At 40.1% G+C, this 22,726-nt stretch overlaps 1 protein-coding gene across 2 annotated transcripts in view; it reads left to right on the top strand.

The window, feature by feature from the left end:
- GLI3 (GLI family zinc finger 3) overlaps nt 1-22,726 on the top strand; it is a 200,789-nt gene that overhangs the window by 139,649 nt on the left and 38,414 nt on the right. The window contains exons 7-10 of one of the 2 annotated variants that reach the window (XM_010713104.2): nt 4,608-4,809; nt 19,148-19,364; nt 20,770-20,883; nt 22,127-22,267. In XM_010713104.2, the coding sequence (XP_010711406.1) occupies nt 4,608-4,809; nt 19,148-19,364; nt 20,770-20,883; nt 22,127-22,267 (674 nt within the window). Of the gene's footprint in view, nt 1-4,607; nt 4,810-19,147; nt 19,365-20,766; nt 20,884-22,126; nt 22,268-22,726 lie in introns of both variants that reach the window. The other variant, XM_010713103.2, reaches the window with a different exon arrangement.

Here is a 22,726-nt window from a genome sequence, read left to right as displayed (position 1 = left end):
GCTGGAGCAGCTCTGCTGTGAGGAAAGGTTGAGGGAACTGGGCTTGTTAGGCTTGGAGAAGAGAATGAGGGGAGACCTCATTGTGGCCTTCCAGTACTTGAAGGGAGCGGATAAACAGGAGGGAGAACGGCTGTTTGTGAGGGTGGGTAGTGATAGGACAAGAGGGAATGGTTTTAAAGTGAGACAGGGGAGGTTTAGGTTGGATATTAGGAGGAAGTTTTTCAGCCAGAGGGTGGTGAGGCACTGGAACAGGTTGCCCAAGGAGGCTGTGGATGCCCCATCCCTGGAGGCATTCAAGGCCAGGCTGGATGTGGCTCAGGGAAGCCTGGTCTGCTGGTTGATGACCTGCACATAGCAGGGGGTTGGAACTGGATGAGCATTGTGTCCTTTTCAACCCAGGCCATTCTATGATTCTATGATTCCATAACATGTTTCCTCATCCACTCCTGTGTGGCATGAAAAGTGGACCACAATCCTCTTTGCTGCTGTAATGTTTTTCTGCTGTCTCGGTGTCCAGAATCCCTGACTAGGTCTTCCTATCTTCTTGATTAATCTTAAGGTTTCATATATGTTAGCTGTAATATCACAGTAACTAGGGGAAGATATTGACAGTAGCAATAACTGTGATTCATTGTTGTGGCTGGAAAGATGCCAAAACTGTCTTCTAAATGCTTAGAAAATTCCAAAAATCACAGGTTTTGGGTTTGGTGTCTACCTATTTCCCTTGGAGAGTGAATTTTATATGGTGTTTAGTTGAAGGTAAGCGTGTTCCTGAGGTTTCTGGATTCATCTCCTGTCAGTATTAATATCCTCACTCTGATTACATTTTGTCTCTCCGTACTCAAAATGGACTTCTTATGTTCATAACCTGCAAGAGAAACTATTGCTTTAGGTGAGTCCTGAGAAGTTTGATTTGAAGGGATGGAATGAAACAGGTTTGATGAAACTTGATTTAAAGAGATAGAATAAATGATACATGTCTGAAGATTGCCTTATAAATGATTAAGCAATGCTAAAAACTACAACTCAGAAATCAAATTCATGGACAAATTTGCTGGATGGCATATTTCATTTTTGAAATTTATGATAGAGATAGATATCTGTTATTTTAGAATTGATCTCCATCCCAGGAATAAGATCTTTTCTTTTGACACCTGCTGGGTTTTTTGTTGGCACACTCACGTCTTTACTATCTACTGCTGGCTTCTTATAACTATAATGTCTACTGCAAAAAGGTGACATTCCTAAACAAACCTTCACTCTCAGCTTCCCTTTACATGCTTTGCCAAAGCTGATTTTTTCTTCAGTGCTTGCGCAGCGGGAAATGGCTTTTCAATGAATCACTGGTCCTGCATTTTTTGTTTTAAAGTATTTTATAAAGAGTGTGGAATGTAATGCTTCAGTGGGAGAATACAGTGAGCAGACAAACATCTCAAATTACTAAATAAATATTGAAGTGTTTGTGTTTAATATAAGTGCCTGGGCAAGGCTGAAAAGTTTGTTTTACTATTCAGAGTAATGTAAAAATAGCGATCTATTCCTTTTTGTAGTAATAGACCAGCTAAGAATGATGTTATGCTAAATGAATGGTTTAGCAAACATTCTGCAGTGCAGTGGATGGACAGCTCATGCTTAAGACTTTTTAAGAATGTGAAACCTAATTAAATGACGGAGATCAGAAAAAACAATAATTCCATTTAATTGTTTTTCTAGTGCTGAAAATCATGGCCTCCCCTGAAGCGAATCTCCTTCTCCTGTTGTCAGATCTTGTAGTGCTCTTGCTTGGCCTTGGCTGTCTGTTCCTGCTGTGAAGCAGGAATTTCCCCCTGTACACAAGAAACCCTTTGACCTTAGGAAACTGGCCCCATCCCAGGTAGATGAGAAATGCTGGTGAATTCCTGCATCTAGGTGGGGGCAGAACCGGGCACCGCCTCAGGGAGAAGACAAAGCCCGAGGCTGCTGGATGGTGCAGCTAATGCCTGGGCTATCTACCATCCAGGCACAGCGTCTCATCACAGAAGAAGCAAAACCCGGGTGTCGTCCCCTGCTTTTATCACCCAGTCCCAGTCTAGCTTCAAATGAAAGATATTCAGGTGTTGGTGTTCTTAGTAACTGCTCCACTTCTTTAACCAAACCTATGTACCCCGTCTAGTCAGCATCAGTAGCAATCAGTTCACATTTTGCAGGGTCCTGAGGAGTTTCCCAACTACGTGTCAAAACCTTTGTAGTCGTGCAGATTCAGAACAGAACTTCTGATTTATAAGAACTAACTTTTAGAAAGTATTAGGTATGGAAACGCTCATTTGAAATTTCTCATATGCTGCCATTAGCAGCACACAGTGACTCTCAGCTGTAAATACATTACACTAGGTCCTGCTTATCAAAAGAGCGGGAGCTGTGCTTGTCCCCTTCTGAGTATGCCTGCTGCCTTCTTGCTAGCACAGTGAGGTTTGTGCTGGAGGATTCGTCTTTGCGTTAATTACATACTCTTCCTGTCATACATAGCACACTGTTAGGATAGCTGGTAATCATCCATCATGTCTAAACAATATCTCACTTTGCTGGTCAGCGAATGTCCGGCAGGTCTTATTCCCTCTACTTGCTGCTTAACCAGAAACACCTGTACTTAGCCCATTCCCTTGTAAAACAGCAGTAGCATAGTTTATTCACCTTTAAAGCACTCCAATTGTATGCTCAGCTCAGGCAAATTGCATTCCCCCCATTGACATCAGAGGATTTGTTCTAATTGATGCTGGCTGAACAGTCAGCAGATGAGAGTTGTGGGTGAAAGATGTAAGTGTCATTTTTGTTTTACCATAGCATGTATCTTGTATTTTCTTATTACGTACATTGCAGTTCCTTATAGCTGCTTATCAGTGGTGGGTTTTATTTTGTCACAAATAAAACATCTCAACCTTTGAAAGATATGAAGGATACGAAGCACAACACTAATGAAATATCAAGGAGACACTATAATAGCAAGCTTATAAAAAGGAGATAAAATAGATTGGATAAAATAAGTCTAGTAGCTCTAGGAAGAAGTAAATGGCTACGCCTGAGTTTTAAATGATGAATCGAGAACATGAATTGAAAGGCTGAGCAGTGTGGGCTAAGGCTTTTTGCAGAGATAGTGCACAAAAGAAAAAAAACAAAACAACATCTTAACCAAATGCCACAAAGAATGGACAGCCATGGTAGCAGGTGAGGCAAAACTCAACACAGCTTAGAAGAAGGACTGTAGGCAGAGATGTAGTCATGGAAGCACAGCAACAATGAAGTGGCAGCTTTTAGTGCCAGATAAAAATCTTGAATAGTGTACACAGGAAGAAGAGCAACACACTTATATGTATAAGGAAGGCATAATGGCGTATTGTAATCCAGCTGTGTCCTTGGGATTGGTCTAATTGAAGTTCATTTGACTGGTTATTATTAGGCACGTAAACTTAAATGCTCCATTGAGAGGTTGTCCAGAGCACAAGAGATGAGCAAGAATCAAGAAAAGTAGATCCATAATGGAGGCTTGCTAACACGTTAATTTTGAGTAAGTTACAGAGAAAGGCAAGGAATTGGAGAGAAGTAACAGTAAAATAAACATTAAACCAGAGACCTGCATGAGCTTAGCTGTCAGGATTGTTAGGACTCAGTCCTTTACTGCAGGCTAAAGGGATTAAAAAGGTAGAAGCTACAGTACTGTTAAAGGAGATAGTTCAGTACACAGGAGGGAGACTAATTCTCTCCTTCTCAGACTTAAGCGAGATGGAAAATAATTAAATAAAGTGAATGAATTTAAAGCAATCTATCTTCCATCAGGACTGCAGATTGTTGAGATGCTGTAGTAAAATAGACCAGAAGGGTTAAAGAACTTCAAAGCTGCAGAAAAGATTTAGAAATGTAATATTTATTTATTTGAATGGTGTCGCTTTCTCTTAACTGCTTTGAAAAGCTTAATCTCTAGTTTTAAGAAATCTGGAAACAGTAGAGCCCTGTGCACACCAACACAGGAATACCACGGGATCCTGGATGAGTTCAAATAAAGCCAACCATTTCTCAGTCTAATGCTGTGAATGCCAATTTAACTTCTGTTGATCGAACTGACCTTTACAGTGATTTTCATTCCTGATTTTTAGTTTTGCATCAAGTATTGTCCAGGCAGAAGTGTGGTCAGCAAGGGAAAAGCTACCGCTTCATTTCTGTGCTGTATTTAACAGTTTTAGCTCTGGCTTTGTGTATTAAGGACATGTGGCTTTGGGTTTGTTAGTAGCCTAGATGTGAATGACTGTCTCCTTGCTTGTGGTTGAATTAATGATGTGAAAGTCTAAGAAGCCATCAGATTCATAAATCACCAGAAATGAGAGGGATAACTCATGAAAGTCTTTTCCTTTTGTTTAGCAATTAATCATTTTGCTTGCACATTAATAAACACAGCTCCACTGAGGTAAGCCACAGGAAGATAGATTTTTCATTCCTCAATCATAGCCAGTAGATCACAAGTGGAGAGAGTGGGCTTATCACAGCATGTTGGTGTCTAGTGACTCCCTACCCATCCCTGATAAAAAATAAATGCAATTAAGTACCCTGGTGGATAATTATTTGTGTTTACATAACAGGCACCAGGTTTCCGAGTCCAAGATTATCAGCCAGACCAAGCCGAAAGCGTACGTTGTCTATATCCCCCCTGTCTGATCACAGCTTTGACCTTCAGACCATGATACGGACATCTCCAAATTCCTTGGTCACAATTCTCAATAATTCTCGTAGCAGTTCCTCAGCCAGTGGTTCTTACGGCCACTTATCCGCAAGCGCAATAAGGTAAGCACAGCATTTTCTATGTATTTTGTACATATGTCTGGTCTTCCATGTCATGGACATGCAGGTGTGTGTACATACAAATGTGAATTTTTACCTAACTGTTTTGTTTTGTGTCTGTGTGTATTTGCAACTCCTATCCTGTTGACTGGAGCCTAATTTGAAGTTAAAATACTTTTTTTTCTTGTTCAGAGAGGTGAACACAAGGGACACCTTGATATATTGTCATCCAGACCAGGCAATACTCCATCTGTGTGTGTGTGTGTGTGTTTCTGTACTCAGGAGCCTGTATTCAGAGAAGAAGCTCTAGGATAAGTTTGTAACTTAGGAGTCTCGTGTTCTTCTGTCCATGTAGATAACAGGCAGTGAAATGTTCCCACTGTTACAATCATCAAAGATTAAAGCACAAATGTGGTGCTATGCAATTAAAACAGTTTACTAGAATTTATTGGCATCGATGTTCAAGTTTTTTCATGTTTTGATTTGTATATTGAAATATTAGACTTTCTGTGGCCGAATTATATTTTTTTTCTACCAAGAAAGCACTGTTATCATCTCATACAATTAGAAATGAGGTGATTTTCACTTGGCCACTTCACTTCTAGTGCAAGAAAACAGGCTAAAAGTGCTTTTTCTGAAGGCAGAAGAGCAGAGTAGCAAAGGACAAGGTAGGGAGAAATTGTACATTGCAGGGGAAAAAATGGGAAGCAAGCAGAGCACAGAGAGATGGAACAGAAGTAAAAGTGCCAAAAAATGAGAGTGGAAGAAAATGAGAAAAAGCAACATTAAAAATGGAGATGTGGCTTTGGAACACGCTTGCATGTGTGACACTGCCACATGTTAACTGAGAAAAGTCCCTTTGGTATTCCAGAAAAAAATCCTTTACTTCTCCAAAGTCTTAGGAAATACTGATTTTGCATTTATGGCTCTCGAACAAAGAATGCTTCTGATCCTTGGTTTAAGAACAGCCTCCACCTTCAAATTGGAACGAGGGAAAGGAGCAAGTCCCCACAGCAATTTCTTGAGATCTGAAAGACCCATTTTTGGCAAGGCTCAAACATGCCTTTCCTGCATAAATGACACACTTAAAACTTCAAAAAGTGGCAGTGGGGATTTGCACTACTGGAGAAAATGGAGCATGCAACTTGTGGACTGGAAACCGTTAGCCTGCTAAACTTTGAAAGTGACAGAACTGTGAATATTTGGCATTAGCATCAGCACTGTTTTTGTTTATTTTGTTTTTATTTAAAGTATTTCTTTCGAATAGCCATGCTTCATAGCCCTGATGTGCTTGAGTAGCTGTGTAGTATTTCACAGGTATGGTATCATAGCTCTGCCATACTGCTCTGTGACGTTTGTAACCACAGCCCCAATTATCGAGCTTCCGAATGTGGAATATGACTTATATCAGTAGCTGACAGCAGTTTTGGATCACATCTGTTAAATGTTTTGGCTGTATGAAGGTGTACTATCCCATTCTCATTGAGATGAGAAAGCACTTCAATTACTAACCTCCTTTTCCATGGTTTTGTAACTTTGGTAAACAGTGCATGAAAGTTGGCATACTCTGGAGACTTTCCTCCTTTTACTCGTACCCCACAGTTGGAAATGGTCATCACATCTTTTTGATAAGCTGAATCACAAACCTAAGGGCTGTACCTGACAACCAAGTCTGATGAACAGCTTTGTTGAAGATGGTTGAGGAATTGGAGTGAGTTAAGTGTGGAGACTAAGTAAAGGTTTACCAACTGGTACAGTAGGTCTTGTGAACTGCTGTCACCGGGGAGAGCAAGGCTTAGCACCTGAGTCTGTGTTCAGCAGAAGCTTTCAGCGCTCCCTGGTCATGCTTTCCAGGAAATTCCAAAATTTCCTAGCTATTTTGAGTTCGTAATTCCTTCTTTTTAACAAGAATATTCACGTTTAACATGAAAAGTGCTAAACATATCACTCCATTCTTCCAAATGGAAAGGAGGGAAAGGGAGAGCTGCCTCTTTTCCCATGTTTGAAACTCACCTCTGTTGATGCCCCTTACATTCTCTCATGCGAACATGTCTACGTAACAGTTACACCAAAATAAACAGTAACACAACGTATTCAAAACAGGCCACATTTCATTGCTTTAGTAAATTCAAAGACTAAATAGCAACAGGGCTATCAGTAAAACTTCATTTATTGCATTCCACTGTCTTGTAAATAATGCATTCAGCTCAAGAACTGCTGTACTGAATCAAATCGTTGTTCATCCTGTTTAATATCCTGTCTGCAGCAGTGATCAAAATGTAGAAAAAAGGTAGAAAGAAAACCTTTCCCTAGTGTAAAATTCTGGAAACTTTCAAGTAAATCTCATAGGAATTACAGCAAGAAAGTGATACAGTTCAGCAGGCCTGTAGATAGAATTCCAAGATGGGAAGGATTTGTATTTTAGGAAATGTCGATATCATTAACTATACTTACTGTTACACAGTCCTTCTACTTTCAGACCGTGTTTCCAATCACTTTTAACTTAGCACAGATCATTTACACTTGGCAGGAATTTTTCATGGCAGATACTTATTAAAGGCTGATTTTTTCCAAAATGCCAGCAAAATTGTTAATTCCTAATAATGAAGTTAGAGGTAAACAGGCTTTCCCATATGTAGTAAAAGAGCTTTTGCTACAATTTCTCTAAGATGCTAAAATTTGCCAAGGATGTCATCTAAATACTGCAGATACAGTCTTTGCTGTTCATGGGAAGTTATCCCATTCAGCCAAGCGATAAGCCCTTAGGACTCTCTATTAGCATGTATTAAATAGATGTTTACTAAGAATTCGAAGTGTTCCAGTCTGAGGCACACAGAAAGGAAGGAGGACTTTCCTCTGCAGCTGCAGCTGTTGTTAATCTGGAATCTCCTTGGGAAGTTTTTGGAGTCAAAGTTGTCTGCCCAACCATAACAGCCTTCCATGAACATGAAAAAGAAAGCAGATTTCAGAGGTGCCATGAGCCAGACCAGGATCTGTCCAGGCTGAACAGCTAAGACAAAATGCTTTCATGTAACACACAAAGTAAGATTGCACTAGAAGAGAAAAAAAGCTGCAAAGTAAGGCATGCAGAAGCCAGTCATTAATGAGAGTGGAGGTACTGCCCCCTTGTGATGGTGCATTGATACCTTCTTTAACTTCAGGGTTGTGTAGCTTTGGTTTTTTTTTTTCACAGGACCCCTGCCTGCTTCAGTGCACCAGTGAGCCTTCTCTCTGGGTCAGTCAGAGCTGCAGGCTCTGCCTCAACTTTCTCAGGCAGTTGTGAAAGAGGAGGGAGTCTGTTAGCCTGGTTTGCTGCGTGGAGAGCAGACCTTGCTCTGGCAACACAATCCCAGCCTGATGCTGGGCAACCTGCGCTAATCAGAAGTGACCACCAGGCTCATACAGTTTTCTTTTCTGGAGGCAATTTTAATTTTTTCAGAGAAGCTGAGCGTTCACAGCCGTGGCTGCTGATGGTTATTCTGAAAATTTAATGTGCACTGTTATGTTGATTAACCCAGGAAATTGGGCCTCCATATCTGAAACTGGGCACCTGCAATGAGTGGCACTTCTTATGCTTAGTGCTTTTTTGATTTGTGTGCCTGTGCAAACAGGAGTCCTTCCCCTTCACCTTAGAGGGAGGCTGATAGCATTAATGTTGTGTGAAGTATATTTAGATTCTACAGAGATGAGCACAGCAAGGAGCCCAGGGAGGTATCAGTAATTTTGTATTCACAGCAAGTTTAAATACGATGGAAGGAACGCCCATGGGCAACACCCTGGGCAAGAAGAATAATACCAGTATTTATCATTCAAGAGTATTGTGTGTCTTGTGCCCTGAATGAGGTAGGAATCCTGATGGGGCAAGGGGAGAAGAGGTGCGTGGTCAAATAATTAAAGACTGATGAGTGAGAGCAAGAGAGTGCAGGCAGGTTTAGTTCAGGTGTGTTTGTTTTTGCAGTCTCAATGCCCTTTCAACCTGCTTTGTTTCAGAGGTGCTACTTGTATTAAGAAAGTATTTCCAGGATCTGGTTGGTCTTTTCATTGGCTCAAAGATTACATACCATGTTTCAAACAGCTTTTTGGCCTTGGAGCTTCTGTGTGAGCACTGTGGGATGCTTAAGATGAAGTCAAATGAAAGGAGATGCATTTTGGGCTGTGTTTTTACAGAGCCAAGCATTTAAAGGGCTCCGGTCCTTGACGTGGGCACTGCTTCAGTTAGGATAATAAATAATAATAGTTTAGCACAATCCAGACAGGGCTTGGCTTGGCGGGTGCTTTGTCATTGTCAGCTGGCAGTGTAATTCTGTATCCTGACTACTGGCTGAGTACTTGAAAAGAAGATGTTTCTCCTGCTGGCAGCTAATAGCGGATCTCCTTTAGCACACAAGGTAGAGCTTCTACTTTGTGCATTTGAAAACACCTGGTTTAGGTATCAGCTGGGAAGGATTGTGCAGAAAGGAGGCATATGAAACAGCATCAAATGAGGATAATCCTTCATTTTGCAGTTACTCATTTGGTTACCTGCGTCAATCCTGCACCCCTGCTATTCATCTTTTGTCAGGATGTGCTTACATGTTATATCTACTGCCTGTGACAATTATTAGACTTTGCACTTCACTGGTACTTCTTTTTTAAGAGGCAGTGTGGCCTAGAGTAGATCTAGAGGGGGTAATGATTTCCCATGATATTAAGGGTAACAGTTCAAAACCTTTACAAAAGATTAGCTGATCTTTAATAAACACAAAAGGTTGGGACTTCTTGTTCTATATGATCAGAAATTCAGAACTCCTGTATTTTCCTAGTCCCTTGGCAACCCTATGATGTTAAATGTACAAAGGTCTCAGAAAATGAGCTGAACTCCTTGTCAGCTATGTAGTGTTTAAACCCAGTGCAGTTCTGCCTAGGGCAAGGTATTTTCTTTCTATATGTGCAGGTGTACCTGAGAATATGCCTTGGCTATCTCATAACGTCCTAAAAATCAGTTTGTTATGACTATGGCAGTCCCTTGGGATCTCCTCTGAGGTCTGAAAGAAACTGAAAAAGCACAGCAGCACTTTTTTTTCCTCCCAGATTCTCCCCCTGCTTCCCTGATGCCATGAGAACAGGAAGGAGAGATTACGCAGCGTGGTTAATTACAGCCAGATCCTGGTTGTATTGGCTCCTATCACTTTGATCTGAAGCTGAACATCAGGGGAATGGTATTGAGGATGCATTTGCCAAGAGTGCTAGAAAGAGATAGCCAGGTTTGTAGGGGGAGCTTAGGCATCAGTGGATTAGCATCACCAGGGAAGAGTGATGTTTCCTGTACGCAGGTATTGGATTCTTTGGGGTAGCCAGTGCCCTCGCTGAACTGCCTTATAGCTACAGACAAGTGACACTGTATTAATTTCTCTTAGCAAACACAAAGAGAAGAGTGAAGTGAAACATAAAAGCAGTTAAGATACACAGTTGAAAGTAGGAAGTATTTTGTGTGACAAAGTGAAAATAACTTCAGCAGAGAGCCCAACAGTCTGATTATGCGCTGTATAGATAAAAAAAAGAGTATCCTTTTATCAAGTTTAAGTTACCCAATTTCTGAATTTAACAGAGCATCTCGTAGTTATAAGACAGGGAGCCTTCATGTTCTCAGCCTTCCTTCTTTATTCAATATTTTATGCATTCTTATTATATCCTTGTATTCATCTCCTTTCTGAGGCAAATGGTTTTCAGTCTGCTCTTTAAAGACTTCTTGTATTGTTATTTCTTCCAGTCCTCTCTGAAGGACTACATGCAATAATATTGCAGAAGAGGACTAGCAATTCAAATGCACCATGATTTTGTGTATTCTGTATTTCTTTCTATTTGTCCTAACATGTTTTTGCCATAGTTTCATGTCAGGCAAATCTTCATTCTTACACTGAATTCTGCACTGATCCTCACAAATTGACTCAATGCCTCAGTGACTTGGAGGCAGTCTGACTGGTTCAGACTCTCCCCTTGAATATCACTGTACATCTGACTGTCGTGTTGCTTGTTCATCTAGCATATCTAGCTCTATGGGTAACTCCTAACTCTTCACCGTACTCCTCAGAATAATTTTGTCAAAGATACAGGTTTTGTTTTTTCATTGCTTTCCTCTGTTCATAGAATCATAGAATGGCTTAGACCACCCTCTAGGTCAGGCTGCTTAGGGCCCCATCCAGCACAATCTTGACAATTGCCAGACAATTACAATGAAAAACAGAAGACACCACCTGAGAATTCATATCTAACTTTCATTAAAAAAAAAAAAAAATACTGCTTAATTCTGTGATTTCTATTTTAGATTGTAAGGTTTAAGTATTCACAGCTTTTGACTATTTATTGAATCTGTGTCAAAGAACACAAATGCTGCTTAATGAACTGAATCATGTAATCTGCATGTTCAGAGTTAGAGAACAGGTAGAACAAAGATATATTTGGCAGTGTTTTGCCTGAAGCTCTGTTCGATGGGATGTACCAGATATAAAGTATATCATTTCTTTTGGAATTAAAAGTGCTTTGTATTTTATTCTCTCTCTTATTGGGGTCTAAGTGAGATGCAAAGTTGACTTTAAGTGGAGGCTTTTCTTGCATGAAAAGGTCTCAGTAATGGTATGTATGTTGTAAGTGAGGGTGTAATTGCAGTTCACATAGATTCAAATTCAGACCAGGTGTAATCCCACTGAAACTGGTTCTGTTGTAACTAGGTACATGTCACATATGGGCAGCACAGGGCTTTATTCTCTGTGGTCTTGTACCTATGTACAGTTAATCTGAAAAAAAAAAAAAAAGGAATATAATGCTTGACCATTCCATAATAGCTTCATTTTATATCCTTTTTCTAGACTTCTTGAATGGCAGGGAAGTGCTACAAAGTGAATATAAATGAAATTCTTCAGTGTAATGGAATGTTGCAGCTAATTCTTGCTCAACTGAATTGGAATTCTGCAGTTGGCTTCCTATAGAAAGTGCATACAGATTGCAGGATGCTGATGTTCAGGGAGCTTAATCTGGAGATCACCTGCGTACTGCATTGGAATGTTGTAGATATTTTTCACCCCACACACACATAACACAGAACGGCAAGATCTCTGCCTTCAGAAAGCATCTGAAAAAGTCAAACAAAACAAAGAACGGTTGAATACATAGGTGCATGCTGCATGTACATTTACATACCCAGACACATATATACAAGTGTGATTGTGTTCATGGGTATGTGTGGAGACAGGTATAACCACAGGTCTTGTAATTAAAAATCAGTTTGAGGCAACTTGTTCCAGGTTGATTTGATATTTCCAGAGCTTAAAGTCTTTAGACAAAGCATTGAACCCAGTGCAGTATTAATTCTGGGAAAGTCCTGGAGCTAAGAAACATGCTGAGGTTTAACACAGAGCTCACTTCATTTGCAGACCCTAAAAAGTGTTTTCCAAGTAATTCATGATATTGTCTTTAGAACTTAACAAAAATCTTAGCCATTAATTTGATTGTGAAATAGGTTTTCCAGAAATGTCCTGAGCTTGCATAGAGGGAACACAGATGGATTGCACAAGATACTATTGTTACAAAGTCCAGTTGGGTTACTGAAGATTTCTGAACGGGAGTAGCACAGTGAGAAGGACGAAGCTGTCAATGCTGTCTGAGCATATAAGGTTAATCCTTGTAGTTCTGTTGCTCTCTGAAACCATTCCATTTTACTCCAGCATATGGCAATGTATTCATGAAGAAAAATTTCACCTAGCCTAGCAGATAAAACAGAATAGATAATACGGTAAGCTGAAGGGATAGTGCAACCACAGACTGTTAATTTAAATTGGTAGAGGAAGAATGAAAGAAGAGGCAATGATGCATGTGAGTTAAATGCAATTTTAAGATGATGGCTATTATCTGATGAAAACTGAAAACATGGTATAACTTTATTAGATGCGTCTCTACAAATCCAGTTAGATGACTTGTCTCAAAGTTAGTGATTTTTAGTAAAACGTGTCAGTATTACAAATGCAGAGGGATATTCATGAAACCTAGTTTTGAAAAATGTGGATTTCAAGACTCAGACCTGCCTTTAGAATCGTCCTGTATGCCTGGTTTCGTAGTGACGGCTTGAAATTGTTTTCCCCTGTACTTAAGTGACAGGCCATTAAAACAACTGATCAGTTGTTTGTGTTATCTATGACTGCTGCCAGTTAGAAAGCTGAGGGAAAAGAAGACAATTTAAAACAAAAAATCTTCTTAGTACTAACAAATGTTACTTTTATTGTAGGTAAAAGGCTTCAAACAGAAGTGCATTTTTAAATTCTCCCTTCCTGTAATACCATTCGGTTTTCATTTTACATCTAACACATACTAAGCAGTAAGAATTTCACAAGTCTTTTCTGGGCTACAAGGTTCCTGAGTGCATTGTCACTTCAGTGACCTGAGCAATTTGTCAATATTCAGCTTTGCAGGCTGCTTCCGTCAGAAGGAGAAGTGGATGACAGATTTGGAAGCTTATTTTTACTTGCTCCAGTTTGTTTACAAAGAACTTGCACGAGTTCCTGTTTCCACAAACTCGAACAACAGGAGACAGTTTTATTACATGATATTCCTGGCTTCTTCTCATCCAATTCCATGAAGGACTCATTGGCTCTCTTTCTTCTGTGTCTGTTTTGGAGTCAGAGTATGAGACTGTCATGCTGACCATCTACAGCTTTCCACATCTGACTGTTCAATGTTCCTGGCTGCATATTAATGGATATTCATAGTTTTATAAACACATCAGTTTTAGTGTTTGAAATCAGCTCATACACTGCCACTTAGCATCCTTGGTTCAACTTCTACTTACGTCCCCCAGTGTAAACAGTGGCTCCTACGTGTCAGTTTACTGTGGGATGAGTGAAACTATTTCTTACATTTCTCCTTACAAAAAAGAACAACTGAACATGTGAAAACTATCACTGTTAACTTAATTATGACTTGGATAATGACACAGTTCAGCAACAGATGCTGTGCCTGCAGACCCTGGACTTAGGGCAATTCTACAGAACTTTCTGATTTTGGTTTTACTTCAGCAGTATATAAGAGTTGCTTTCCTGAAGAGTAGGTGGATACATTGTTGGAAGGGCATTTGTGAGGCCCTGTGAACATTCCTAAGCAATAAAGACTTTACAAATCTGCATCAAAAACTAAAGATGAATTCCTGGCCTGAAAAGTTTGAAAACCCCATTCAATTCCACGAGTCCAGTCATTCGTGCTACATTTGTTGGTGAATTTCTGAGCCCTGGTTTCTCAACTTTACTTGCCCAAGGACTTCATGCAACTCATAAGGGAGAGTATGATGAAATAGTGACATCTGTACCTACTTGAGCATGAGCTAAAAGAAGCTGTGGCAGTACCTGATGAAGCCCAGCTAATACCTGATGACCAGCTTTATTCAGTGTGAAGCCAGTCCACTTACAAATTACCTCTCTCTTCATGAGCTGCGGTCCATTTAGGAGGGACTTGGGTCTTTCTGCCTAGTGTCAGTTGATGAAAAAAACAGTTGTTAGAAACTGCAGTCTATGCTGAGAGCTCCAAGGTTTTTGCACGTGTTGGAAAGGTCCCATGTGCCCCCCTTGCAGTGCAAGGTGCTCTTTACCTCATGGGGTGAGCATCTGTGTTGTACTTCTGTGCGTCAGGTCTTGCAGAACTGTGTGTTTCGTGTTACAAGGAAGATATCTTCACAGTTTTTATGAAGATGAGAAAACTACTGTGATAAAAAGAAACTTCTGTGATATAATGAAACTATACTCCCACTTTCACAAGGTTGGAATCTCCTCTGCATTTTTGTGCCAGCCTGTCTGCTTAGGTACACTTATGCAATGGATAAGAAATAAGGACTTTTTCTGACTTTGAATACACAGCTGTTTTGTGGTAAGCTGTGCAGCTGACATGGACAGAAATGGACAACCTTGTTAGTAGGACAGCCACAAAGCTTGGTTTTGATTATAATGTCTGTTTTTCTTCTTCTTGAAGTCAGTTCCTTAAAATTTGATGTGTTCATGTAATTGCAGTGCAGTTCACTGAACTGCTTTTACCTCTGTTAAAAGGGAGTTTGAGTTTGCAGTGGAGGAGAGGAGAAAGAGACAGACTGACAGATGTACATAGATGCCCACAGTATGGAAAAATAAATGACTGGTAGGCTATTCTGTTATATGTAAATATATATATATTCTGTTATTATATAAATATGAGATGTTATTGAAAGTAAAGTATTGCACATTTTTTCTAACTCTTGCCCCCCACTGAACTCAACAACTAGAAAGGTAACATGCAGTTATTAGTGATCTTGTAAACATTCATCTTTTTTTTCTCTTCTCCTTTCTCCTTTTTTTTAAAAGAACAAAAGTCTGTAATAAACACAGATCAGAAGTCTGAAGTTACAGATTGTCTTTCCTCAGTAGATAGATGGAAGATTCATAATCCACTTACATTTTTGTCAGCCCAAGATTTTTTGGAAGTGGCTTGTGTTTTGGAAAACGTGGATGATTAAGGCAGTCATCTTGCATTCCTCGGGCATCTGGATTTTAAAAGTGTTTGTGTCTGAACTGTAGCCCCTTGGAGGTATCGCTGAGGAAACACGATGCAAACTGAAGTCTCTGAAAACACTGAGTGACACCAGTGCCATATCAGTTCCTGATTTCTGAACAGACATGGCCACTGCACATCCTGCTTGGTGGTGCTGGCCTCCTGGCTGGAAACCAATATGAGCTCATTTGGGCCAACAAGAGGGCCTACAGTTGCTGGGCAAGGCAGAGGGATCCATGTGAGGCCTGAGGAGACTCTTGGCTAGGGAGATTCTGTACATGTCCTGAGAGCATGAGAAACAAAGTTATTGAACAAAGTATGTTAAAAACTTCCTGAAGGAGGGCAGATATCCAGATCTCTGCAACAGAGCGCTGTGTGCTAGCTGTGTTACAAGCTTTGATTTCAGCCCGCAGTTATCAGCTTCATTGTTGAGCAGCCTGAATGGTTTCTGAAAGGAAGAAAAGCCTTGATACCTTCTGTTCCTTAGGATCTTTCTGATCTTTTCAGATCGGAAAAATCGGCCATGCTGTCCCGTATCAGCGTTTTGGCTGAGGTTGACGTTAAACCCAGTCAGGTCATCCTGCCTCATTTTCATAAGGCTTCCCAGAAACTCTTGGAATTACTTGAAGGCAGCTATCTAAGCTATTTAAGAAGTAGCCCAGTGTTTGAACTGTTGTCACCATTTCTGAGTACTGTTCGTAGTTAGTTGCTGCTCTATTCTTCTGCTCCTTTGCAGTCTCCTTTTTTATTTCCATGGGGAAATCCCAGTACCTCAGTCAACCCTGTGGTGCTGAGTGCTGGACACAAAAAAAAAAGCTGAAGAAATAAGAATTCCTCTTTTCCTCGGCACATCTGTGCGCCTCTGCTGCTGGTGTCACTGCTTTCCAGTAAGAACCATGAGCTGAGATAATGTCTGGGCAAGAGTCAGCAGGGCATACCTTAATATCCTATTTCTGAAGGCTCCATGTGGTGTTAAAGCAAATGTAAAGAAACAGGACATCTCTATGAGGTGAAATCTATCCTTTTGACAGAAACTGTGTATATTTATGTACAGGGACATAACAAATACGCTTACTTAACTTCTAAGCACTTGCACTGTATTGGTGTAAGGCATATTACTGCAAGCCAATGAAACTGGCTTCTGTGTTTGTTAAAGCAGCGCTGTTTTTGCCCTTTGGTTAGAAAAGTATTTTGCCATTGGAGGCATCAGCACGTTTTGTGTTGCTCTGTGTGGAGTAGAGGATGCAAGGCAGGGATGACACTAGAAACAACCCATTAGCGCAGGTGACATCTCTGACCTCTGGAGGGATGGAGTAGAGAATACTGCCAAACTCCAGTACACGTATTTCAGCTGCATTAAGTACAACGTGTAAGTATACATTGTGGTGCTCCTGCAGCCTTCTACTCACAGCCGGAGATTTCTTTTCACCATCCAGCTTTCCTTGTCTCTGACACTTTGACAGCCCTCCTACTGAACTAAAAATATATTCTGTTCATAGCAGTTTCCTCCCGCCCCTCCTGATCTGTTCGGGAAGGATCTCTTATACTCTGCATAGGTTCAGAAATTAATGTTAGATTCAGAAGCTCGTGTATCTGTAGTCACAGCAGATACACAGGAGCTGAGGGCTTAAGTCAGTCACGTCTTGTAGATCAGTTCTGAGTTTGTCTTTTTAACATGTAGGATCTGAAGAATGTCACCAAAATTTTAAGCTGAGAATTGCAAAGCTAGCTACTGGAAAGGAAATAATAATAAAAAAAAGAAGACTGAGTTTGCAAGGGTGCTGTGTACTTGAAGCTCCCAAAGAAGACAATCCACTTATTTTTTCTTTCAAACTGCTTCAGCTAAGGCTTGAAAATGTCCTAGGTACTAACTGCTCATAGGGAAACAAAATATGTTGCATTTGTTAAAGTGTTTGAAGTACACGGGATTAACTCACAATAATACATAGGATAGTAGCAGGGATGTAGTAAGGAGGCATTGTTTCAGCCTCATGTATGACATTGTAATTGTATGGTTTTTAATGAACAGACTAGAGTAGTTACACTTAGAAATGTTTGTTCACTAAAAAGGAAAGGGGGTGTTAAATCATTGTGTTCTTTGATGAATGGCTTGTACACTGAAGAATAAATTGAACAAACTGGCATAGAGCTCAGTGAACATGAAATCAGCTATTAGAAGAAAGCTTGTGAACAAATTCTGAGCCTGATATGCATCTTTTGATTAATGTCCTATCAATCATCCATAGTGGCTACCTTAGCTAAGTCGTGCTGTAATCATTCATGGTTGCTTACAGAAACACTAGCAGGGACTATAGAGCTGCAATAACTGAATATTATTACTGATTTCTCCCTAACTCTTGCTGTGAACAATTACTGTTTTCACTCTGTTTCTGCCTCCTTTTATTAAAAAGAATACAATGCAAAATGAAAAGAGAGTTCCTCAAAGACCAGTAAAATTCTCTCGGGGTATTCTTAATAATATTCTGTCCTAAGTGGGCAAACTATTGTAATACAGGGTTCTCATCAGGAATAATAGTAATGTAATCACACTGAATCTGTCTCTTTATAGATTGTAGTCAAACAGACAAAATGTATAGTCAGATTAATGAACACAGAATTTCTTTAGAATTATTACTTAAAATGGTTGAAATGATTTTAGCTCTTTTTGTATCACAGTATTTTCAGTTAATGCACTTAAGTGTAACAGCAATTAAGACCCCAGACTGTAAATTTGGATTAAATCCACCCTTTTGACGTTAGAAGAAGCCTTGATTCTTAAAAGGTATTATTCTACATCCCTTTCTTTTAAGGTCTAATCTTCTGAACTGACCTTTTTAAAAGAAAATAATCCATGTATACTCTTCTTCTTCCACTTTCTTCTTGTTACAGTAATATGTTACTGGCAGATGTTTACAGGAGAATCTCATATTTCTGTGTTTGAAGATTTAGCCCCATGCTGTTTATTCTTCAAGTATGACACAAACAATGTTTTGGCACTACCCACAGAATAGGTCCTTAGATTGCAGTGTAATTTCCTCCAAAGTCACTGTAGTCTGGGAAGTATGGTGAAGTAATGAAGTGATGACAGGTATTAACATGCATAATGGGCTTTAATAGACATTTAATGTTGTTAAACTGGAAGAAGAAGTGCTTTCCCATTGGAATATTTCTACATTGAAAGTCATTGATCACCAGTTTCAGAGGGGAAAGGTTAATCCATCAGTTTCTGTAACCAAACGGCACTGATGGAAATTCTTTAGGTGACATTTTGGATGAACTGAGCTTTCCATCTTTGCAAACAAATGAGTGATATGACAAGCATGGTGTTCAGAACACATTTAACCAATTGATTTTCTCTCCTCTTGTAATAAGATCTAGAGACATATGAAAGAGTGTAACATAAGCCAAGATTAAAGGAACTGCTTCGTACAGACGAACGTAGGGGAACTGCATTATCAATAAAAGTACTATAAAGCATGTAGGCACCCATTCTTTTTCTTTATATAAAGTTTGTTATTGCAATAAATAGCTGTTATTGAACTGCTTGCCTTTTATTTCAGTTTTTCTGAATTTTATTTCTGTCAACTTTCTGTGGTTTTGTGGTAAATGTTAGGAAAAATTGTTGTGTTTTGTTAAGGTATCGCTTTTGCACTCACTAGTAAATCCAGACCAACTCTGGGTTTAAAAGCAGGATTTATCATCCTTTGGGGCATGATTTTAAGGGTTTAATCTGTACAGTGCCATACTGTAATGACCCTCATCGTTTTCCTCCTTCTTCCCTCCTTTTTTCTCCCAAATTCAGCCCTGCTCTGAGTTTCACATACCCTCCTACACCGGTATCCCTCCAGCAAATGCATCAGCAAATTATAAGTCGTCAGCAAACCCTGGGTTCTGCCTTTGGACACAGCCCTCCTCTCATCCATCCTGCTCCAACTTTTCCTACCCAGAGACCTATCCCTGGCATCCCCAGTGTCCTGAACCCTGTCCAGGTCAGCTCTGGACCTTCTGAGTCCACACAGGTGAGAGAAATGAAAGAAACCTTTGCACCCAGCTAATTTAAAAATGAAAAAATGAAAGAAATCACTTTGTCTTGTTAGCAATTAATCACCACTGTCACCAGGACCCTTTGATAACAGTTTTCTTGCAGCTATAGCATTTGCTGTCCCATTATTATAAATCATGGGCTTAGATGCAGTGTTCCTCATTGGTAGCATGCTTTTTAATCCTCGTAAATATTTCAGTGTGCTGCAACAGCTCCTTATTCCAACCTGCCTTTGTTGGATTGGACAGCATTATACAGGTGGGGAGCAAAGAACAGGAAAAACACGTAGAAGCACTTAACATTTTAAAGCTTAGCATCTTCACATCCAAATCAAGTAGTCTAGCATACCTCGAGACACAGAGTCGTATTTTGCCGTCCTGAACAGGTGTGAGCTGCTCAAAGACTGTGCAGAGGGTTGAAGTTTTTTTTCTCTGGTTCATGCGAAATTGAATGTGGTGAGTTAGAATTAATCATTTCAATAGCAAAGTTGTATTATCAAAAGCTGGAGATGTGCAGCAGGGGATCAAGACAATAATGTGCACAGCTCCTGTTTTACCTTTTATTAACTCATGTTGTTTGTTTCTAGGTGACCTGGGATAGGTTATTCGTCAGTCTGGGAGTTATCTTCTGGCTAGCTTTTACAAATGTAGATGCAGTATATACTGCTGTGGGCAGCATACTGATTTTTATGGGGTCTGTGCAGTCAGGTATCTTTAAAAGATCTCCGGATTCCTACAGGATCCATTTGCAGATATAGAAAACAATGTTCTATCCAGCAAGAAGGAAAAAAAGATTCTGGCCTGTTTATGTCAGTGGTAGCTTTGCTGCTGACTTCGGAGAATCCAGGACGTCATCTAGGATTTTTCAGTTGAGAATCTCACATTAGTGTTCAGCTTTCCTCCCTATCCACTAATATAATGGGAAATGCACTAAAAAAGCTGAAATCTTGCATATAGACATGAAGTGGGAAAACTTTTCCTCCAAGTGTAAAAAAGAGATCTTTTTTCTCCTGTTTATTCACACTGGTGCTTAGCAATTTGGCTTTTCAAAGTTGCCTTTCTGAAGTTGTCATTATGTGGAAATTCAGGGTCTTCCTACCCCTCCCTGGCCTGACAAAAACAGCATTAGTCTGTAAAAAGGAATAGCATCAGATGCTCGCCTTCCCGTTCCTTCCTTCTCCATTACAAGGTTGAGCGATGCAGCTCTTCCACAAGTTAATGCTATGTAATTGAAGCACAATCTGATTGCGTATCCAATATAATTAACAGCGTAGCTTCTCCATATTCAGTTGCTGAACAGCTGCTGCACGTTTCAGTTGGTAGCTGCGTATTTATCACAGTCTAATTTTGTCTTTTTTGGGGGAAAAAAACTGCCTGCAGCAGAACAAACCCACAAGTGAGTCTGCAGTGAGCAGCACTGGGGATCCGATGCACAACAAGCGCTCCAAGATAAAGCCCGACGAGGACCTCCCCAGCCCGGGTGCAGGAAGCGTGCAGGTACAGCCTTCTGATCTCAGTTATAAGCCTTCTTTCTCACTGCTGGAGGGAAAGCACATCTTTGCCATGTTTTAGCCCTCCTTCCCCTTACAGGCCTTCATCTCATGCACACACACGAGCTCGTGGTAGCAATGGACTGAATATAGAACTTGAGCAATGAGGGTTTGCTTTGTTAAAGGATGAGGACAGAATGGAAGCAGCATGAAGGAGAAACATCTCATTTGACTCAGCCCTCTGTTATCTCTGGAAAAGGGAACCAAAGATATTCAGATCTTTATTGAGGATGAGTTTGCCGTTCAGTAAGAATATTTACACCTTGCTGACTTCTGACAGATCTTAGCACAGTGCAACGTTGAGGCCTTAGTGCTGGCCTCCAGTTTCTTCTGCCAAGCTTTCCTTTCTGGTTGATGCCACTGCTTTTAGCAGAGTGATTCTTGATTTACTGTGATGAAAGGCAGGTCAGAATCAGAGACTCAGTCTTGTGAGTGTATCTGTGAAAAGAGAACAATGTTCATCTAAATCCTTCAGCAGGCTGGAAATGGAGAAATAGCATGAGGGCATAATCTGAACCAAATGTTCGTGCCAACATCTGAGCCAGTACAAGCTGGGAAGGAGTCCCTTGGAAGAGCTAAAGGTGGCAAATCAAAAACCGAAATGAAAAGTCATCTTCCCCTAGTCACCCCTCCCCTGCACGTATTATGGGCAAGAATGGGCTGACGTGTAGCCTGAGAAGTACCAGTCTGCTTTTGAAAAGACTATTTATGCGAAAAACTGTCACTGGATTAGCAATGTAAACACACTTTGGATGACTGGTGATTTATGTCCAACTTTATTACTAAAAACAAATTCCAGTTAATTCAGCTATGCTAAATAATGCCTTTTTCACTCATAATGCCACTGAATTATTAGGGCAAATGTGCAAATGAAGAGCTGCTTTAGTATGGGGAGAGGGAAGCTGAGCATTTATGATCTGATTTTAACTGGCATGTAAATGGATTTTTTTTTAGAAATTTTTTGCAGTGGATACTTCTGAGGAAGAAATATATATTTTACACATATACTTGACACATGGTTTTGGCTTACCAGGCCTGTTTTGAGCTTTTGTGTTCTGTAGAGCAGAGTGAACTGAGGGTATAATAATCTGTTTCCCTCACTCTGTCTTTCTTTAATGATGAAGTAATTCACTTCTCCTCCTCTGTTTCAAAATTTCCTCTCTTCACCTCTCTTTTTTTCATCTCTCCAGGAACAGCCAGAAGGTATGACCCTGGTAAAGGAGGAAGGGGACAAAGATGAAAGCAAACAGGAGCCTGAAGTGGTCTATGAGACGAACTGCCATTGGGAAGGCTGTTCCCGGGAGTTTGACACACAGGAACAGCTAGTGCATGTAAGTTAATGGTATTCAGGAACTGGGTTTAAAACTACGTGACCTTTTTCATGAGGGTCAGGTTCTCTGACCCTGTGCTGAGTCAAGTTTCTTAGCTAACAGCGCTGCAAACTGGAATGGGGTTTATGAGTTTCTGAGAATAAAGAAAACTGAGCCACAGTGCTTGACCTGTTCAGTCAGCTAAAGCTTAGTGTAAAATTCAATAAAGTCTTCAATAGAGATTGTAATGGCTCTGATCCTGTAAGCCAGCAAACACTATTTTGAGTTAGAGACTTTGATAGTTATTGAGTAATAGTAAGCTGGACATGAATTATTATTAACCTTTAGCCAAGTTTGATTTTTTCCCCAAAAGGGATTGTAACAGTAAAAATGAGTGAGGGGAGTTCTTTCCCCTTCCCTAAGGGCTTGAAGGGTTTTTTTTTGTATCAGTTTACTATCGTTTGGAAGCTGGAATGGGTT

Source organism: Meleagris gallopavo, chromosome 6 (assembly GCF_000146605.3).
Source record: "Meleagris gallopavo isolate NT-WF06-2002-E0010 breed Aviagen turkey brand Nicholas breeding stock chromosome 6, Turkey_5.1, whole genome shotgun sequence".
In the NCBI taxonomy this organism is placed as follows: Eukaryota; Metazoa; Chordata; class Aves; order Galliformes; family Phasianidae; genus Meleagris; species Meleagris gallopavo.
The sequence above is the reverse complement of the archived record's forward strand: the minus strand, read 5'-3'. Positions and strand labels throughout refer to the sequence as shown.